At 41.2% G+C, this 22,623-nt stretch overlaps 1 protein-coding gene across 1 annotated transcript; it reads right to left on the bottom strand.

Annotated features, from left to right (window-relative positions):
• Nucleotides 1-18,213: 18,213 nt before the first annotated feature.
• Nucleotides 18,214-21,647, bottom strand: LOC141642308 (uncharacterized). Its single transcript, XM_074451083.1, has 6 exons — nt 21,521-21,647; nt 21,350-21,437; nt 21,104-21,194; nt 19,587-19,671; nt 19,097-19,253; nt 18,214-18,542 (listed from the first exon to the last, which is right to left on the bottom strand). Exons 1-6 carry the CDS (start codon nt 21,554-21,556, stop codon nt 18,427-18,429), a joined length of 573 nt encoding a protein of 190 aa, XP_074307184.1. The 5' UTR covers nt 21,557-21,647; the 3' UTR covers nt 18,214-18,426.
• Nucleotides 21,648-22,623: the final 976 nt, after the last annotated feature.

The following is a 22,623-nucleotide window of genomic DNA, read 5'->3' as shown; positions in this document are numbered from 1 at the left end:
TGTGTTACTTGACATTCTACTTTAGCAAATAGTTTAATCTGTCTCCATGTAGATACGATTACGACTTCCCTAACTTTATTAGTTGGAGTATAGTTGGTTATTTTTCATAGGTTACGACATCCTCATAAAATTTTAGCGTCGTCGCCACGGAACAGACCTGCGTGACATACGGGAATATTTACCACTTAACTATAACCACCCGTGTAGCAGCCGCAACAGCAGTAGTAATAGTAGGCAGCTCACCGCGGCAGCAGTAGCATATCCACCCTCTGAAAACCTAAAATAAGATGGATGAGGCCAACCGGAAGGTGGCAACCTCTCATCTCGTACATAGGAGTCATAAACAAAGAATACCACATAAAGCTTGGTCACTCTCCATCCTATCCTCACGAGTGCAAACATCTAATAACATAGTATCACGTGCCTCTTGGTCCATGATCGTAGGGACAACAAATGGCGGAGGAATAAAATGAGTCGGGTAAATAATGAGATCCTGCAAAACTAATCAAGAACTTTACAAATAATGAGATCAGTCTCAAGGAATAAATTCCTTGAGACGAGAGACAAACTTAAATAAAGCAACAAAATTACGCCACCTCCCCGGCAACGGCGCCAAAATTTGGCAGGCTAGTCGTGTACCTACCAAAAATAACCAACTGGCACTAACTATATAGCTAGGGAAAGTCGGGTCGATCTCCACAAGGAGGCAAGATATCTGTAAAAGGTCCGTCTATTCGGTCACAAAATGGGGGGTTGTAATTGGTTTTCTAAACTAAAAGGCTTAAAGGAAAGAGAAATAAATAAGAGCAGTAAAAAGGCAAAAAACAAGAATAAGATGATCAATAAAGAGGGAACATGTCGGGATTTCGGTTCACTACGGTAGCCTAATGACTCAACTGCAAACAGCCTAGATAACTCATTGTGAGACGGATGTTGAAAGGTCCTTCCGGTCCACTTTCTATCCTAGATTTCCACTAACTTAACTTTCGTCCTCGTCAGGGTAGTCTACTGTTCATAGCACGTCTATTTAGTCCAATCTTCCGATCCAGGAGTAAATTTAACCAGATTAAAGGATAACTTAGAAGCGTGCACTCAACTAAGTCGATGATACAATTAAATTGTCATGGGGACAAAGTCTCACAAATAAGTCATCTAGCCTATTCGCTACATCGTCACATTTCTACCATAGATCCTCTAGTCCCAACATGAATGAAATTAGCTACTCATGCTATTGATGTTGTCAATATCGAATATAATGAAATAACTAATAATAAAATCGCATAAATGAAACTAGGGCAGAAATTAAGAGAATTAAACAAGAGAATTGAAGCAAACAAAAGAAAGATTAAGATTAAAAGAGGAGAAAGGAATTACAATAGCAAGAATTCCGGCGTAAAGAACACAAGATCCGAGCGAGAATAATCCCAAAGTAAAGTTACAGTGAAAGGTTTTAAGAGAAAGATTAAGAGAAAGGAAAGCAGCGTACTTAGAGTACTAAGCAGTCAAAAGATAGATAAGATGTGCTAATGACCAAATTAGTTCATGCTTAAATAGAAAATAACCAAGTCCATTAGCGAAAATAAGCAATCACGGACTAATTAAGGCCCGTGAAAACTCAATCCTCTCGATCGAGCAGTTTGAGACAGCTCGATCGAGGACTTCAGCAAGAAAACCACTCGATCGAGCAGAAATGTTACTCGATCGAGTAAACCTGAATTCCAGCATTTCGATCGAGCACAATAAAGTACTCGATCGACCTCCTCAGCACGTGAAACCACTCGATCGACCAAGAAAAGCCTTCGATCGAGTGTTCTTCCTCCAAAACAGCTCCAAACTCGTTGCCGACTGCTTCGTAGACCTTTCCTTCACGCATCCCAATGCGGTGCTCTCGCTCTGAAATTTACGTCTCCTCAAAATGCATGCAAAACAGGACGAAAAGGGTACGATTCCACTACTTTCAGGTTCATTCCTACAAAACAGACAAGACGAACCAAAGTAGCCATTTCGGGGCATAATGCAATATAAAACAATACAAAAGTACATGGAAATAAGTGCAAAAATAGGCTAAAAAGACTATATAAAATGCACGTATCAAATCTCCCCAAACCGAACCTTTACTCGTCCTCGAGTAAACTAAACACAAACTAATGGAACGGAAATGATAACTCAGAGCTAGCTATAACTTGTCTACTTGAACCAATTTAATGCAACAAAAATCAACGGTTAAAGCTACAGCAGTCAATACGCAAACGAGTTATAAAATGTTCAGAAATAAAGCTGACCTATCGACCTTGCAAGACCAACAAAATCGGACTTTCACATGGTCATTCTTCTCTCATGAAGCAAAGGGTGAATTATATGTAAAAGAGAGAAAGAGAAACAGTCGCTCACCTAAACTGCGACCTACATAGCATGCATGTAATAAAAATGAAAGACGGCTCAAGTACTAATGCACACATTCCAACCAACAATTTCCGTCACAGCTGAGGGCTTACAAATAGTATAGGAATAGTGAGGTTCAGGTGAGAAAAGACAAAACAAGTTATGGAGATGTGGAGGTAAAAGCGTCAAGCTAGTTCCTAAACATGACCATATAAGACCGTCCGAATCTCAACTGACTGAAAAATAAGTACAAGTGCCCTTTATTTGGCACACAGCTCACCAACCCAAAAACACTATCTCCTCAAAAGATGTATGAATAAGAACGGAGGAGTGAGACAGTCACAAAATTCCTTTTTTTAATACCGTCTTAATGAATCAACCAATACAAATCAAATATTTTTTTTTTCAACTTTTTTCTTTCTTTTTCTTGACTGACTTACATGAATCACCTTCTTTTTCATTCATTTTCCTTTTTTTTTTTTCTTTTCACGTTTTTCTCCTTTTTTTTCAATTTCTTTTTTTTTTTTTTCATTTTTCTCTTCAAACTCCCTTCCTTCATTTCTACCGACTCATATCAAAATAACACGGGCAAAACCGCAAACGGAAAAACATACCGCAAAAGACATACTAAACTAGGTTGACTTGGCAGGCTCAGTTTTGGATGTAGCTAATGGGTCAAAAAGGCTAAATTTGGCTTAAGTGGAGCTAAGTGGGTGAAAAATGTAAGAAAAGGGATATTTGCAAGCACCTCCCTGCATGTGACACCGACCACAAACCCGAATGTATGCATTTGACAAGAAATCGAATGTCATAAAAGTGCAAAAATGATGAACATGCTATGCAAGGAGTACTACTCTCAATTCACATGTAAACCGGTCATGAATGTCACCAGTTATAAGGCTCTAAAACTCAGAAATTGTAAGTAGGTTGCCAATTTATCAGGTCAAGTCTAAACAGTCAGCTATATTTGAACAAAAACTCGTAGATTATGCGTAAGACTCAGCTAAAAACCGTCGATGAAAGTGCAAGGCTCGAGTAAAATGACAAGTTAAAGTGCAATATCATCACGGAAATCAACCGTTCCGACTCAACCTATATGCAAAAATAAACATGAATATTTTATTGATTTTTGAAATTTTCTAATTTTTTTGGATTTTATGATTTTTATGAAATAAATGATAAATGAAACAATGCAAGCTGAAAAATAGAAACGTGAATGCAAAACAAATGCAAATGCAGACTCAAAGGATGCATTACCATCCTCAAACCAAAACGGACAACGCCTTCGTTGTCCTCCAGCATACACCAGCAGATATATAAAGGGGAACGGGAATATACAACCAATAAAATAAAAAGGAGACAAAAGAAAATAAAAGAGCGAGAATATACATACAAAATACGAACTTCCCCAAACCAGCCTGAAAACTGGGGAAGTGAGTAGACCAGTAGCTACTCGCCAGCCTCCTCTGTCACGTCCTCCACCGTCACTGTGAAGTCCGGGTCCTCCTCCTGCTCTCACCTCCTCCTCTGCTCAGCCTGAGCTCTCGCTACCGCCGCTGCTGGGTCCTCCTCCTCCTCCTCACTAGCCGTCTCAGGGTACCCCTCAGTTGGGTACCGGTAGAAGCACGGGTGTGGCCAACCCTCTGGAATGGGACGGTGTCGCCTCATGTGGTACTCGTACAGAGGGTACAAGGTAAGAGCTATGTCCCTCTGCATACGAGCCTGTCTCTCTGCAATCTCAAGTAACAAACCGTCACGGCGCCCTTGGTCCATGACCGCGGACGCCTCAAAGGGTGGAGGAGGTACGAAAGTATCCGTAAAAACCGGTTGTGGCTGGTCGGGCGCAGAAGTAGAAGTAGGGATCGGGGTAGGAATGGCCGTGGAAGTCTGGCCACTCGTAGTAGGTGTGGATCCCTCTCCGGTCTCAGGTCTACGCCGCTTCCTAGAAGCGGCTAAAGTAGGAGGTGGTCGGAGTGTGAGGTGGTACTCGGGTAACGGTGGTGGTAAGATGCCCTGAGCAACAGTGGGCAAAGGGACGAGACGAGGAAGGGTGATGCAAGGAAGGTCCTTGGACAAGGAACCACCAATCTTCCAAGTCCGGTAGTCTGAAGTCGGCCAAGTCATGGACAACATAGAAGCTAGGTCCAGGAATCTATCTCCAAGTATGTACGGTAGGTCACGAGGTAAGGCAGGGAGGAGAGAATGGGAAAGAAAGGTGGCCATGCCACCGCAGACAATGGTGCTCGTGGCCTTCTCCCCCTGAGACTGAAAGTACTGGGCGGTCAAGTAAGCAATGTTGAGGGCAAAGGGGCCCTCGCTGTCAATGTTCAGATACCCGCCCAGAATAGAAAGCTCGGTGTTAGTAATGTTGTTTTGCTCTTTTCGGCCAAAAATAGTACTTCCCATCATACGTAGGAAGTAACGGGCAGGGGGGAGGTGGACCTGAGCGAGCTTTCGCTCCCCGAAGGTGGTCTGTGCCAAAGTCCACCAAAGCTGACGGATGACCTTCCTAGGGGCAACAGTGGCGCCCGTAAAGGAAAGGCCAAGTCTAGTACCAAACTCCTCCAAAGTCAAAGAAAAATTCTGGTTGAACAACCGGAAAGACACAGAAGCACAAGTAGGGGCAGCGTCGTGTGCCCCGGAGGAGAAGGTAAAGGAGCTGAAAAACTCAAGGGACAGCTCCCTGAAGGTGTAGGCACTCATGGTCACAAGTCCAGCCATCCCCGTACCCCTCAAAAGCTCACACACCGGCTCATAAAAACCAAGCCTCTCAAGTGACGTACGTGACGTACGGCACAAGAAACGGGTAGGGAGAAAGTCACAGTCAACTAAACGGTAAAATCTAGTGCGATGAATACCGTTAACAAAAACTACCTGGGGGTACTCGGGGTGCGAGTCGAGGGTGGAGCCCCATTCTTCATAAGGCTCTAGTACCTCGCACCGGCGGAGGACGGTCTTCTACTTCAGGTTCTAGAGGCCGGGGTCGTGCTCGTGCTACACCTGCTGCAGACCTTTCTGCTGGCCTCACCTGAGATCATGGAAACTTATGACGTGGAGAAAGAGGCCTTTTCTATAGGCAACAGATGGTGTGTTCTTTGTGAACATGAAATTGCATTTTTACTGGGTTTAAGAGATGGGGGAGAAGATATGGTAGAAACTGCTGATATGAAAGCGAAGGTCAATCAGTCAGAGTTTCCCGATTTCTACACTAATCTTGTCAAATTGGCGGAAAAGGATTCAGAAAACCAAAAGGAATGGCTCAAGAAAAGTTTCATTGAGGATATTCTCAAAAATGTAAAAGCTACTGAGGGAACCACTGAATCAATAAAGAAATTGATCTATTTCTACTTACTAAATTTCTTCATTTATCCCACCACCTCTCTATATGCTAGACACAAGTTTTTTCGGTATGATGTGAATGTTATCGAATTGACCAACTGGGCTAGCGTCATCCACAATCTTCTGATTCGTGATGTTACTGGCTTTAAAATGGACAATATTTCAGCTGTGAACTTCTTTCCTCCTCTAATTGAGGTAATTGCTATTGATTACTTTTTTTTTTGTTTAATTTGATTGGTTGACAACTTGACATGATAACACATTTATAGGTTATGATGAGGAGATTGATGAGAATTTCTTTACTGTGCAGGCATGGGTCATCTATAGAACCAATTCTCTTGAAAAAACTATTGAGGATCATCAAGATCAGGCCCCATTTGACGTATGCCTCAGCAATTCAACAGCTCGCTCCTTTTCACACCGTGTTGCGAAGAGCCTGTGCACTCACTGCCAAGATATAGAAGAAATGCTGAACAAAAAATTCAGTACCAAGAGTGCAAAGAAGAGGGTAGATCGTACTTTTCATTTTAAGTACGATTCCCTTGCTCTGGAAATTGAACACAAAATTGGTTTACAAATGCTGAAGTTTTGCTTGGCTCATGCCAAGCAAACTGTAGAAGACGAAGACGAAGAAGAGTGTGCAATTGACTCAACTGATGAGGAAATTTTAGATCAAATGAAAGATTTTGTTTTTCAAGAGCCTGTGCCGCAGAGTTGGGCTTGGGCTTTACTAAAGTCCTTGGCTATGGCCGCCTCCCCAGAAGAAGACCTGTCTAAAAATTTGGAAGAGCAATATTTCGTTGCTTGCAAACGTAAACAAGATGTAGGGTCTAGTCCTGAACAGCCTAAGGGAGTGCCAAATCAGAAAAACCAGTCGAGTGCCCAAAAGAAGAGAAGGTTAAATGCAGAAAGTGGTGAGGTAAAGCCAACTGGTTTTTCTGATTTGGCACTCCCTTAGGCTGTTCAGGACTAGACCCTACATCTTGTTTACGTTTGCAAGCAACGAAATATTGCTCTTCCAAATTTTTAGACAGGTCTTCTTCTAGGGAGGCGGCCATAGCCAGGGACTTCAGTAAAGCCCAAGCCCAACTCTGCGGCACAGGCTCTTGAAAAACAAAATCTTTCATTTGATCTAAAATTTCCTCATCAGTTGAGTCAACTGCACACTCTTCTTCGTCTTCGTCTTCTACAGTTTGCTTGGCATGAGCCAAGCAAAACTTCAGCATTTGTAAACCAATTTTGTGTTCAATTTCCAGAGCAAAGGAATCGTACTTAAAATGAAAAGTACGATCTACCCTCTTCTTTGCACTCTTGGTACTGAATTTTTTGTTCAGCATTTCTTTTATATCTTGGCAGTGAGTGCACAGGCTCTTCGCAACACGGTGTGAAAAGGAGCGAGCTGTTGAATTGCTGAGGCATACGTCAAATGGGGCCTGATCTTGATGATCCTGAATAGTTTTTTCAAGAGAATTGGTTCTATAGATGACCTATGCCTGCACAGTAAAGAAATTCTCATCAATCTCCTCATCATAACCTATAAATGTGTTATCATGTCAAGTTGTCAACCAATCAAATTAAACCAAAAAAAAAGTAATCAATAGCAATTACCTCAATCAGAGGAGGAAAGAAGTTCACAGCTGAAATATTGTCCATTTTAAAGCCAGTAACATCACGAATCAGAAGATTGTGGATGACGCTATCCCAGTTGGTCAATTCGATAACATTCACATCATACCGAAAAAACTTGTGTCTAGCATATAGAGAGGTGGTGGGATAAATGAAGAAATTTAGTAAGTAGAAATAGATCAATTTCTTTATTGATTCGGTGGTTCCCTCAGTAGCTTTTACATTTTTGAGAATATCCTCAATGAAACTTTTCTTGAGCCATTCCTTTTGGTTTTCTGAATCCTTTTCCGCCAATTTGACAAGATTAGTGTAGAAATCGGGAAACTCTGACTGATTGACCTTCGCTTTCATATCAGCAGTTTCTACCATGTCTCCTCCCCCATCTCTTAAACCCAGTAAAAATGCAATTTCATGTTCACAAAGAACACACCATCTGTTGCCTATAGAAAAGGCCTCTTTCTCCACGTCATAAGTTTCCATGATCCCAGGTGAGGCCAGCAGAAAGGTCTGCAGCAGGTGTAGCACGAGCACGACCCCGGCCTCTAGAACCTGAAGTAGAAGACCGTCCTCCGCCGGTGCGAGGTACTAGAGCCTTATGAGGAATGGGGCTCCACCCTCGACTCGCACCCCGAGTACCCCCAGGTAATTTTTGTTAACGGTATTCATCGCACTAGATTTTACCGTTTAGTTGACTGTGACTTTCTCCCTACCCGTTTCTTGTGCCGTACGTCACGTACGTCACTTGAGAGGCTTGGTTTTTATGAGCCGGTGTGTGAGCTTTTGAGGGGTACGGGGATGGCTGGACTTGTGATCATGAGTGCCTACACCTTCAGGGAGCTGTCCCTTGAGTTTTTCAGCTCCTTTACCTTCTCCTCCGGGGCACACGACGCTGCCCCTACTTGTGCTTCTGTTGTCTTTCCGGTTGTTCAACCGGACTTTTTCTTTGACTTTGGAGGAGTTTGGTACTAGACTTGGCCTTTCCTTTACGGGCGCCACTGTTGCCCCTAGGAAGGTCATCCGTCAGCTTTGGTGGACTTTGGCACAGACCACCTTCGGGGAGCGAAAGCTCGCTCAGGTCCACCTCCCCCCTGCCCGTTACTTCCTACGTATGATGGGAACTACTATTTTTGGCCGAAAAGAGCCAAACAACATTATTAACACCGAGCTTTCTATTCTGGGCGGGTATCTGAACATTGACAGCGAGGGCCCCTTTGCCCTCAACATTGCTTACTTGACCGCCCAGTACTTTCAGTCTCAGGGGGAGAAGGCCACGGGCACCATTGTCTGCGGTGGCATGGCCACCTTTCTTGCCCATTCTCTCCTCCCTGCCTTACCTCGTGACCTACCGTACATACTTGGAGATAGATTCCTGGACCTAGCTTCTATGTTGTCCATGACTTGGCTGGCTTCAGACTACCGGACTTGGAAGATTGGTGGTTCCTTGTCCAAGGACCTTCCTTGCACCACCCTTCCTCGTCTCGTCCCTTTGCCCACTGTTGCTCAGGGCATCTTACCACCACCGTTACCCGAGTACCACCTCACACTCCGACCACCTCCTACTTTAGCCGCTTCTAGGAAGCGGCGTAGACCTGAGACTGGAGAGGGATCCACACCTACTACGGGTGGCCAGACTTCCACGACCATTCCTACCCCGATCCCTACTCCTACTCCTGCGCCCGACCAGCCACAACCGGTTTTTCCGGATACTTTCGTACCTCCTCCACCCTTTGAGGCGTCCGCGGTCATGGACCAAGGGCGCCGTGACGGTTTGTTGCTTGAGATTGCAGAGAGACAGGCTCCTATGCAGAGGGACATAGCTCTTACCTTGTACCCTCTGTACGAGTACCACATGAGGCGACACCGTCCCATTCCAGAGGGTTGGCCACACCCGTCCTTCTACCGGTACCCAACTGAGGGGTACCCTGAGACGGCTAGTGAGGAGGAGGAGGAGGACCTAGCAGCGGCGGTAGCGAGAGCTCAGGCTGAGCAGAGGAGGAGGAGAGAGCAGGAGGAGGACCCGGACTTCCCAGTCACGGTGGAGGACGTGACAGAGGAGGCTGGCGAGTAGCTACTGGTCTACTCACTTCCCCAGTTTTCAGGCTGGTTTGGGGAAGTTCGTATTTTGTATGTATATTCTCGCTCTTTTATTTTCTTTTGTCTCCTTTTTATTTTATTGGTTGTATATTCCCGTTCCCCTGTATATATCTGCTGGTGTATGCTGGAGGACAACGAAGGCGTTGTCCGTTTTGGTTTGGGGATGGTAATGCATCCTTTGAGTCTGCATTTGCATTTGTTTTGCATTCACGTTTCTATTTTTCAGCTTGCATTGTTTCATTTATCATTTATTTCATAAAAATCATAAAATCCAAAAAAATTAGAAAATTTCAAAAATCAATAAAATATTCATGTTTATTTTTGCATATAGGTTGAGTCGGAACGGTTGATTTCCGTGATGATATTGCACTTTAACTTGTCATTTTACTCGAGCCTTGCACTTTCATTGACGGTTTTTAGCTGAGTCTTACGCATAATCTACGAGTTTTTGTTCAAATATAGCTGACTGTTTAGACTTGACCTGATAAATTGGCAACCTACTTACAATTTCTGAGTTTTAGAGCCTTATAACTGGTGACATTCATGACCGGTTTACATGTGAATTGAGAGTAGTACTCCTTGCATAGCATGTTCATCATTTTTGCACTTTTATGACATTCGATTTCTTGTCAAATGCATACATTCGGGTTTGTGGTCGGTGTCACATGCAGGGAGGTGCTTGTAAATATCCCTTTTCTTACATTTTTCACCCATTTAGCTCCACTTAAGCCAAATTTAGCCTTTTTGACCCATTAGCTACATCCAAAACTGAGCCTGCCTAGTCAAGCTAGTTTAGTATGTCTTTTGCGGTATGTTTTTCCGTTTGCGGTTTGGCCCGTGTTATTTTGATAGGAGTCGGTAGAAATGAAGGAAGGGAGTTTGAAGAGAAAGATGAAAAAAAAAAATTGAAAAAAAATGAGAAAAACGAGAAAAGGAAAAAAAAAAAAGGAAAATGAATGAAAAAGAAGGTGATTCACGTAAGTCAGGGAAGAAAAAGAAAGAAAAAAGTTGAAAAAAAAAAATATTTGATTTGTATTGGTTGATTCATTAAGACGGTATTAAAAAAAAGAATTTTGTGACCGTCTCACTCCTCCGTTCTTATTCATACATCTTTTGAGGAGATAGTGTTTTTGGGTTGGTGAGTTGTGTGCCAAATAAAGGGCACTTGTACTTATTTTTCAGTCAGTTGAGATTCGGACGGTCTTATATGGTCATGTTTAGGAACTAGCTTGATGCTTTTACCTTCACATCTCCATAACTTGTTTTGTCTTTTCTCACCTGAACCTCACTATTCCTATACTATTTGTAAGCCCTCAGATGTGACGGACATTGTTGGTTGGAATGTGTGCATTAGTACTTGAATCGTCTTTCATTTTTATTGCATGCATGCTATGTAGGTCGCAGTTTAGGTGAGCGACTGTTTCTCTTTCTCTCTTTTACATATAATTCACCCTTTGCTTCATGAGAGAAGAATGACCATGTGAAAGTCCGATTTTGTTGGTCTTGCAAGGTCGATAGGTCAGCTTTATTTCTGAACATTTTATAACTCGTTTGCGTATTGACTGCTGTAGCTTTAACCGTTGATTTTTGTTGCATTAAATTGGTTCAAGTAGACAAGTTATAGCTAGCTCTGAGTTATCATTTCCGTTCCATTAGTTTGTGTTTAGTTTACTCGAGGACGAGTAAAGGTTCGGTTTGGGGAGATTTGATACGTGCATTTTATATAGTCTTTTTAGCCTATTTTTGCACTTATTTCCATGTACTTTTGTATTGTTTTATATTGCATTATGCCCCGAAATGGCTACTTTGGTTCGTCTTGTCTGTTTTGTAGGAATGAACCTGAAAGTAGTGGAATCGTACCCTTTTCGTCCTGTTTTGCATGCATTTTGAGGAGACGTAAATTTCAGAGCGAGAGCACCGCATTGGGATGCGTGAAGGAAAGGTCTACGAAGCAGTCGGCAACGAGTTTGGAGCTGTTTTGGAGGAAGAACACTCGATCGAAGGCTTTTCTTGGTCGATCGAGTGGTTTCACGTTTGAGGAGGTCGATCGAGTACTTTATCGTGCTCGATCGAAATGCCGAATTAAGTTTACTCGATCGAGTAACATTTCTGCTCGATCGAGTGGTTTTCTTGCTGAAGTCCTCGATCGAGCTGTCTCAAACTGCTCGATCGAGAGGATTGAGTTTTCACGGGCCTTAATTAGTCCGTGATTGCTTATTTTCGCTAATGGACTTAGTTATTTTCTATTTAAGCATGAACTAATTTGGTCATTAGCACATCTTATCTATCTTTTGACTGCTTAGTACTCTAAGTACGCTGCTTTCCTTTCTCTTAATCTTTCTCTTAAAACCTTTCACTGTAACTTTACTTTGGGATTATTCTCGCTCGGATCTTGTGTTCTTTACGCCGGAATTCTTGCTATTGTAATTCCTTTCTCCTCTTTTAATCTTAATCTTTCTTTTGTTTGCTTCAATTCTCTTGTTTAATTCTCTTAATTTCTGCCCTAGTTTCATTTATGCGATTTTATAATTAGTTATTTCATTATATTCGATATTGACAACATCAATAGCATGAGTAGCTAATTTCATTCATGTTGGGACTAGGGGATCTATGGTAGAAATGTGACGATGTAGCGAATAGGCTAGATGACTTATTTGTGAGACTCTGTCCCCATGGCAATTTAATTGTATCATCGACTTAGTTGAGTGCACGCTTCTAAGTTATCCTTTAATCTGGTTAAATTTACTCCTGGATCGGAAGATTGGACTAAATAGACGTGCTATGAACAGTAGACTACCCTGACGAGGACGAAAGTTAAGTTAGTGGAAATCTAGGATAGAAAGTGGACCGGAAGGACCTTTCAACATCCGTCTCACAATGAGTTATCTAGGCTGTTTGCAGTTGAGTCATTAGGCTACCGTAGTGAACCGAAATCCCGACATGTTCCCTCTTTATTGATCATCTTATTCTTGTTTTCTGTCTTTTTACTGCTCTTATTTATTTCTCTTTCCTTTAAGCCTTTTAGTATAGAAAACCAATTACAACCCCCCATTTTGTGACCGAATATACGGACCTTTTACAGATATCTTGCCTCCCTGTGGAGATCGACCCGACTTTCCCTAGCTATATAGTTAGTGCCAGTTGGTTATTTTTGGCAGGTACACGACTAGTCTGTCATATCACGTGCCTCTTGGTCCATGATCGTAGGGGCAACAAATGGCGGAGGAATAAAATGAGTCGGGTAAGTAGGCAGTGGCCCGGCGCTAGGTGGAGGCAAAGTAATGGTCGGTGTCACAACAAGAGGAGTGAGAATAAGAGGGCTCCTTGGCCTACCTCCATAGTGGACCTTGATGACCGTGGAGCTGATAGTCTATAAGACGGAGTCGACGGCCTAGATTTCGTCGGATCAAGCGTATGGTCAAACTTAGGCATGGGAACTATGACATGTAAGGTAAGATAGTCCAGGGTAAGGGAATTGTCTTCTTACCCTCTAACTTCCATTTAATGGAATGTTTGGTCTGGATCCAGTGAAAAGAGGCTAAAGCTGAATTATTAAGCAGACTGTCGGCATTTAAAGAGGAGGGTATGTCCTCATGACCGAGATTAGCTTTAGATGGCTGAAAACAAGGGATACGGCAAGATGCTAAATGACTCACAATACCGCCACAATGAATCGACTTATGACTAACTACGGTGAGAAAATGTTCGGCCACATCTTGTGCCACATTCAAGACAAATGGCTCACCGTAATCAACATTAAAAAAAGCAAGCGGGCATTTGTTGCTCAATCACTTTCAGTTTGTTTGGCTTAGGACGACCAAAAATTGTACCATAAACTAAACGAAACCAGTAGTGGGGAACGGGGTGATCAACATCATTAGAATAATGTCGATCGCGGGGCCTCCCATATATGACCCGCTAAAGGACCTCAATAGGCTCGTCTCTCGGGTCGGGGGTGTTGTTGAACCATCTGAAGCAACCTCGAAATGACCACTAAATTGTGCCAAAGTCAAACGATATTCCTTTTTTAAAAGCCAAAAATGAATCCGACTTTGAGGTATGTTTTGTGCATTATTTTGAGGTACATAACGAAAACTACTAAAAAAACTCGTACGTGAGTGACTCGTACGTATAATGAAGCATAGTAGCTAAGCCCATAGTACCCGTCCCATTCAACAATTCAACTAATGGTTCACGCAAACCCAATTTATCTAATGATTTATCATCCAAAACGCGAGTAGGAATAACATGAGTCTCACATATATTTTCAAAACTTTTTTCCTGCTCCTTGGATGCAAAGTCGAGATTCGGGTAGCCTAGAAGTCCATCTACCACCGCTCGTGGAACGGGAGCGGTTCTCGATGTATCCACATTAGTGCTTCCACTGCCGCTGCTACTACTACTCGCACAACTTCCTTGTACAAGCGACCGAAGCGGGACCAGCCACTGCCTTGGTTTGCGTGCCCTTCGACAATTGACATGAGGTGAAAAGTCGACTGACAAAGGTTAATCGACACAGTGAATGATATGAAAGAGGTATTAAGGGTTTGTCAATCAACAACTGCTGGTAAGTCGATCGACAATGAGGTAAGTAGTCGAAAGGGTATGCAAGTGTCGATCGACATGAGAAATTTAGTATTGACAAGTTTTGTTCGACACTATGTGGATCTTATATGTGTATTAACATATATGTCGATCGACTTCTGCTACTCTTGTCAATCGACACTTAATAAAAGACCACTAGTTTGACTAAAACCTTTAGGGGACGTTTGGTTGGAGGTTTATAAGAAAGGGAAAGGCCGAAAGGTAAACAAAGTTATTGATTTCCTATGTTGGTGTTTGTTTGACACAAACAAAGAGAATGAAATTCCCTTCCTTACCTCTCAATCCATCCCACTACCACCACCCCACTAAAACCACCACCACAGCCACCCCACATAAACCACCACCACAACACCGGCTCCATAACCACCATGATGCCACCACCACCACCACCACCACCACACCTAAACCACCACTCGTACACCAAAACAAACCACAACCCACCACATTTCATTTTCTTGATGTAACCAAACAACTAATTAAGTTTTAGGTAATCCCTTACTTTTTCCCCTCTTACCCTTTCTAATTCCCTTTCCCTTTCTCTTTCTCTAACCAAACACCCCCTTATTCTAAATCACCCATCTCTCTTTATTTCACTCGACACACAGAAGAAAAAAAACTGAAAAACAACCATCCTAATCCTACCTATACATTAAGGGGGCGTTTGGTTGGGGGATTTGGAATGGAATGGAATGGATTCTAGTCATTCTAGTATTTGGTTGGGGTATTTTGGAATGGAGTTAGAATCCTGATGGATTCTCATTCCACCCCAACCCTTTGGAATGCCATACCCACCTCCTTCCCATGGATTTAAACTCCATTCTTTCATGTTTATTTTTCTAATGAACCAAACATGTTTTGGAAGGTATGGAATTGGAACCCCATACTCCTATGGTTTCTCATTCCAATCCATTCCATTCCTAAGTAGTGAACCAAACGACCCCTAAATCTAACTCGAAATCTTGCTTCCAAATCGCTATAATACTTTCACAAAATCAATTCCTCAAATATTAACAAGTTCCATCATCCCTTCCCCTCTTTTAATTCGACCGAAGATCGAATTAGAGTTAGGTTTTCGAAAATTTGAGGATTCTCTTTCTGATTACTATTTGGTTTGAGTCTTGCCAAGAAAGGTTAAGGTTTATTTGTAATTTAGGATTTACATATTACACATTCTTGAATAAACTGAGTTATTCGAATTATTTTTCGAAAATCCCAATTACACTCGTTATTGCTGTCGTAATCCGCCTTTGCTTCCCACGCCTATTCTACGCTTGATTGGAACTACACTCTTGTTTGTAGGTTATGGAAAGCGCGAACAAGAGACAAATTTCCACGCCAAGGAAAAAAGGGCACGCAAACCGAGGCAGCGGGTGGGTCCCGCATCGGTCAGCCTGTTCAGGGAGGTCGTGCAAGTAGTAGAAGCATCGAAAGTGGAAGCACTAATGTGGATACTCGGGAACCGCTCTCGTTCCGGGAGCGGTAATAGGCGGACTTCCAGGCTACCCGAATGTCGTCTTTGCTTCCGAGGAGCAGCGAAAAAGGTTTGAAAACACGTGAGACTCATGTTATTCCTACTTGCTTTTTGGATGATAAATCATTAGATAAATTGGGTTTGCGTAAACTAATTATTGAATTGCTGAATGGGACGGGTACTATGGGCTTAGCTATTGTGCTTCATTATACGTACGAGTCACTCATGTACGAGTTTTTTAGTAGTTTTCGCTATGTACCTCAAAATAATGCACAGAACATACCTCAAATCGGATTCATTTTCGGCTTCTAAATAACGAATATCGTTTGACTTTGGCACAATTTGGTGGTCATCTCGAGGTTGCTTCAGATGGTTCAACAACACCCCCGACCCCGAGAGACGAGCCTATTAAGGTCCTTAGGCGGGCCATCTATGGGAGCCCCCGCGATCGACATTATAGTAATGATGTTGATCACCCCGTTCCCCGCTACTGGTTTCGTTTAATTTTTGGTACAATTTTTTGGTCGTCCTGAGCCAAACAAACTGAAAGTGATTGAGCAACAAATGCTCGCTGGCTTTTTTTAATGTTGATTACGGTGAGCCATTTGTCTTGAATGTGGCACAAGATGTGGCCGAACATTTTCTCACCGTAGTTAGTCATAAACCGATTCATTGTGGCGGTATTATGAGTCATTTGGCATCTTGCCTTACCCTTGGTTTTCCCTTGCCTCATCTGAAGCCGATCGGTCATGAGGACGAACCCTCCTCTTTAGATGTCGACCGTCCGCTTAATAATTCAGCTTTAGCCTCTTTTAACTAGATCCGGACCAAGCCATCCATTAAATGGAAGTTAGAGGGTAAGAGGATAATTCCCTTACCCTGCACTACCTTACCCATGCCTAAGTTTCACTCTACGCTTTATCCGACTAAATCTAGGTCTCCGACCCCTCCCCTTGGGTCGCAGACTATGAGTTGGACGGTCATCGAGGTCCACTATGACTTCTGGAGCCTGCCTACTCCCACTCCTCTTATTGTGACACCGACCACTACTTTGCCTCCACCACCTCTAGCTAGCGCCGGGCCACTGCCTACTTACCCGGCTCATTTTATTCCTCTTCCGCCATTTGTGCTCCCTACGCTCATGGACTAAGGATGGAGAGGGACCAAGTTTTATGTGGTTTTCTTGTTTATAACTCATATGCACAAGAGGGGAGGTTGCCACCTCCGAGTTGGCCCCATCCATCTTATTTCAGGTTTCTAGAGGATGGATATACTACTACTACCGCGACGACTGTTATGAGCCGCCTAAAAATTAATGATGTTATTTTATAATGTTTTACCAATAATATATATTTTTTAGCCGCAACTTCTTATCATAAAAAGTCAAAGAATTTTTATCGTGATTTTTTTTCATAATGTGTAATATTGAATGATAAATATTTAAATCTAAAAGATTATGCCCATTTATAACCTAGGTTGCACGGACACTCCTCCTATTGGCTTTCCCGTGTCGGACACGACACTCGTCGGACACACGTCAAAACGTGTCGGACACTTGTAAAGCCGTGTCTAACTTTCATCTTTTATTTGAGCACGTGTCCGACACGTGTCCATGGTATTTTGAGCCGTGTCCATGGTATTTGGACACACCTTCAAACAGAATCAAGTTGAATTTAAGGTAAATGGCGTGAATTGTTATATGGTTGAATTTGGTGGGGAAATAAGTTGAATTAGCGGTAAATGATGTTCTTTAGACTAGTAATGAGATGTCGAAATAGATTGATTATAAGTTGGTTTTTGGTTTTGGAAATGAGAATGAGTTATAATTAACGTTAAGTTACCTTCACTTATTTAAATTTAATATTCAAATACTTTTTCAAAAATAAAATCGCACATAAATAAATATAAAATATATATTTTATTAAATTTAAATGACGTGTCCCGTGTCCTAAATTTCATGAGATGCCGTATCGCGTGTCCGTGTCGTGTCAGTATCCGTGTCGGTGCTACCTAGTTTATAACTCATTATGCCTATAGAATATGCTAAAAATACTAAGCTCAATTTTAGGAAATATATTTAGGAGGGAAAATTTGGAGCTTCTCCTATTCTTTTAGTAGATAGATGATTAAGAAACCAAAACAAACCCCCGTGTTACTTAACATTCTAGTTTAGCAAATACTCCCGACTTCCCAAGTTATATTAGTTGGAGTACAATTGGTTACTTTTTGATAGGTTGCGACAGCCTCATCAGTTACATAGAGGTGGGAAGGAAAGGGGTGAAAAACATTGTCATTTTATTCAATTTTTTCTTATGTTTGAAATACTTCAAATTAACTTGTATGAGAGATACATGGATGATTTTTTTTCATTTATTTCCTTTAAACCCTATTTTGCAAGGGAAAATGACATAATCTAAAGAATGTCAATGACTCAATGGGGACACACAAAGGTGGATACTTCCCTGCACCGGTCCCAATTGACACGGGTATGAGCCTGGTTAAGTGGATGGTATGGCGGGTACAAAAATAAAAAATACTATCTGCCATGGGTCATGGAGAGGAGGTGGGTAATCAAAAGCGCTACCCGCTAAGAGTTCTTACACCTCCGCTTAGTACATGGTACTAAATCTAATTTGCGAATTAATATCGGAATTGGTCAATCAGAGAATGTTCTTGGTTACTTCGCTATAAACACGGCCATATAACAGACTATATTTATTACCATGCCGGTGTATATTCAAGGCAAACATATAAGACCCCTCAAGTAGTCCTAGCAAACAGGTACATATACAAACAGAAAATGAACTCATCTAATTCAAAACCTGAAATAACAGAGATTTTAAGTGAGAAAGACTAATCTGACATCAAGGTGCAGCACTATAGTTGACAGCTGAAACATGTCGCCAACTTCACTGCTTGCTCAGAAGATCAATCACGTGAGAGTACACACGTTCTCGATATTCGTCTCTGTTACTAGGGTTTAGCATGTACAAAGTTGCACCTGGATGATTTCTTATCCTTTCAACTGCACAAGTCAATAACACAGCCATCTCAGACAGTTCCAAGATACAATAAATTACTTCCTATAAGACCTGCTATTCGTCCCTATTAGCAAGGACGACTTGAGCCGGACAGTCAGACACCGGCCTATCCTACCCTGTAACAAGGTAATCCGGAAACAGCCTTTAAGGCTTTAACACGGGGATATGGACACATCTATCCAAAGTCCATCTTTAACAGCCTTCCCTTTTCATAATAGTAATGTTCAACACAAGATTTAGACAAGAGTAGATGAGATAGGCTCTTAAGAAACACGTCAGACCAACGACAGATGTTCTGCTAACCAACTATATGAGCAAACCAATACCACTTCCAGACAACCAGAAAGATTAATGATAGTGGAGTCAAGAATACAATAACTATCATGTTTTCCCACAACACTCTCCACCGTCTCAAGTCTCAACGTCTCAAACTTGGGAGCATTTCAACATGGTTCTTCATTACAGAATAGGACAATCATGTAACAATTTATACAATCCGAAAGATTGATCAAGAACCACTAGGTACCAAGTATCATACCTCCGGGTATATCTCTGCCATGTTTAACGACTGGTATAGTGGCTAACGGTGGAATGTTAGAGTTCAATACCCTCAAAACTGCTGGGAGGAACGATGAACTATACAGCTCCATTTTCCCAACTTCATCAATGACAAATAAGTCTGTGTCTTCATGAATCTGATTAAATCACAACATGGTTCTTTGAACTCTAAACAGGCGGTAAAAACAAGTCAAGAAAACGAGTTATCAAACACAGGTAGTTCTCCATGTTCAAATATTGGATATACAGAATGGCTGTTAGGGTCAGTTAACACCTGAGAAAACAATTGTAAATCTCCAAAATTACTTTATCATGTAGCAAGTTTTATTTTATCTAAAACAAAGAATAAGAAAACAAAACTATATGAAAGATCTAATAGCTATAAGGTCAGGCTAAGAGCACGGCAAAATAACTCACTATGGATTCAAATAGCTTCAAACTAAGCTCGTAAAAGGATCACACAAGCTCACCTGAAGTTCAGGCAACACTACACGTTCGAAAGAGGCTACGTCCACATGATACCTCCCAACTGTAGGCCATCTGGCAGCTTGAAGACTGTCACAGTTTTATATGGAAAACCAATGTTGTCAGGATCGGGATTCTACTTTGGATCGATGGGGAGGGTAGGATCGAATCGGTAGAATCGGATCGTAGAATCGCAAGATTCTACAAACTCACTAAATATAATTTTTTATTTGGTAAAAACATATAATTGAAAATCAAAACAGTTATTTATTAATATTTATTCATAAAATATTGGTAATTAATAATTTTAGTATCATTGTATGAACAACTTACACGAAATTTGGGTTTTACGGTATCATTATATAAAAATATATATTAATTTTTTTTATTATGGAATCGGATCGTAGGATCGTAAAATCGTAGGATCGTATTATAATCTCATCTCTAGAAATTTTCAAATTAATAGGATCGTAAGATTCTACAACTATGATAGAATCGTAGGATCCAGGATCGGTCAAGCATTTTTGGATCGTAAAATCGTAGAATCGTTGGATCGAATCGCGATTCTGACAACAATGTGGAAAACGATTAGATGCTTAAAAGACGGTATTGTGTTAATATAATGTCAAACCAACTCATATAATATACGCATTCGCATACCCACTGATCAACTAACTTGAAGATGATCCACATTCTACCCCTTTCTAATACTCAAATGGGTTAGTGTTTCATATGAGATTTTGTGTATCGAGAAAACATTATCATAGTTTAGGCGAGGAAAACATGAAAAAACACTGGCTCCAACGGCAGAAAACATATCTAGCCACGAACTTAAAATATGAATATTGACCTAAAATTCACCAACATTTTTACTAATACCCATTTATGATGCACACAGATTTTCCATCAGCCGAGCCTAATATCTGCACAACACCTCAGAAATACACATGTCAGATAATCAACCAAACGCATCCAATTTTGTGTTGATATTTTCCTAGTTTGGACACTCCGAATACTATAATCCAAACATGGGCACAAAAAACCATGAGAACCACAAATTCTCATATGAGAAGGTGGCACAATACTAGTATCATGAGAATGACATATTACAGAGCGAGCGATAACTCTTGATTCGGTATTTTATGTGTTCATGACTGACTAAATGGGTAAATAGGTGAGTACTTTAGTCCAGCATATTCGTCTCAAATTATATATATACAAAACAGTTTCAAACAAGCAATCCAGTACAACCCCTAAATCCTTATCACATTTCAATGGTAATTATAAACTGAAATTTGATCAATATCACTAATTTTCACCCATATAAACATGAAAATCCGAATCAATTGAATACTCCCTCAGTTACGATCAATTATTCAATGAATGAGAATTGTAAAAACAACATGTACATTGGAGAAAAAGTAACATATTTATATACCTAAAACGAAAACGTAAATAAATGACTAAGACACCAAACAAGGAAAACGTAAAAAATTGACGAGACGGAGGAAATACTTCATACTTGGGATTGTTAATAGAAGCAAGAGGAGCTCTTTGACCAGCCATAGTAACCACCTCAAATCCAACCCTTTGATTTCCTTGCCTGATTTCACCTTAGAATTCAAACATCATAATCATTAATATAGAAAAAGGGAAATACTAACTCCGTCTCAATCATTTATTTACCATGACCTCATAAAGAATAAAAACGATAAACAAATGATTGGGACGGAGGGAGTAAATAAGTCGAACCCGTATTAATACTTACGGGTGTAGAAACCTTGAATCTTCAAGTTGGGGTGACTAATTCTGAGATTTTCCACAACTCTAATGATGAGGGTCGTTTTTCCAATACCCTGAATGCACAAATTTTGTTGAATTTCTGAAATATTAATTTGGAAATCAAAATACCAGTAATTGATTGCTACTTAGTACTTACTGGAGTGCCCGAAATCAGAATGCATTTCGAAGCCATGTCTTGTTCTATTGTAAGTACAAGACTATACTCATCTTTTAGTTAGAGGATAATTCATATGTTAGCCTCTAACTTTGTTACTTTGCATATTCATTTTTGCAGTACGAATTTTACTTATTTCATTATATTTTACACCGAAATTTCCATTTCATACCCTTCTACCAAAAAACAACACCAAACCTCTCCTTTTCAATTCCTATCCATTCAATCTCTCAATTCAATCAATTTCTTCAATAGTAGATGAAAATTTGAATGTAAAAAGGTGTTTAATTTGTCCGTTGCAAACTAGAGAACAAATTTATGGTTTTATTTTTTAATAATTTCAGTAGTTTTTTGTTTTATAATCAATTTTTGGGGTTTTCCATTTAGGGTTTGGTAGTAGTGGTTGGTGGTGGTGCCGGCAATGGGGGCGGGTGAAGAAGCGACGCTGGTGGTGGGAGACTGAGGTAGGGGATGCGGGTCATGGTGGGTAAGAGGTCTGAATCGGTCGCGGTGGGTCAGGATGTGAGGGGGATTTGAGCGGCGGTTGGGCGTGGATGTCACGGTGGGGATCCAAGGAGTTGAGCGACGGCTGTGGCATGTGTGTGGGCGGCGGCTGGTAATGGTAGGGGATAAGTGGGTCCGGTGGAGGTGATGGTGGTGGCCTGGTGGTGGTGATTTTTTCTTTATTCTTTTTTTTTCCCTTTCAATGTAGTACATTTTGTTTGGAGAAATGAGAAGACTATTATGGTCAAAAGCGTACTGTAATGAGTAAAATGTGTACTGCGAAAATCAGCACCTTTTTTTTTTATAAGCTAAGGAATTAAATTGATCCTCTAGGATAGACCAATCTATCTCATCCTTTCGAAAGATTGACGTAATTTGATAGTGTCAAATTGTGACGAGTCAATAGGTTAATGTTATCAAAATAAACATGCTTGATACCAGGTTTTAGTTGGACTTGTTGTAATATGCCGGTTTGCACTTTTGGTTGTAATTTTAGAGTCTTAGCTTATAAATTACCAAGGCAAAGAAGGAGAGCAAAGGAAAGCCAAGGGAATAAGTGCAAAATCAAGAGAAGCAAGCAA

Source organism: Silene latifolia, chromosome 2 (genome assembly GCF_048544455.1).
Source record: "Silene latifolia isolate original U9 population chromosome 2, ASM4854445v1, whole genome shotgun sequence".
NCBI classification, from domain to species: domain Eukaryota; kingdom Viridiplantae; phylum Streptophyta; class Magnoliopsida; order Caryophyllales; family Caryophyllaceae; genus Silene; species Silene latifolia.
This window is presented reverse-complemented; position numbering and strand designations above follow the sequence as displayed.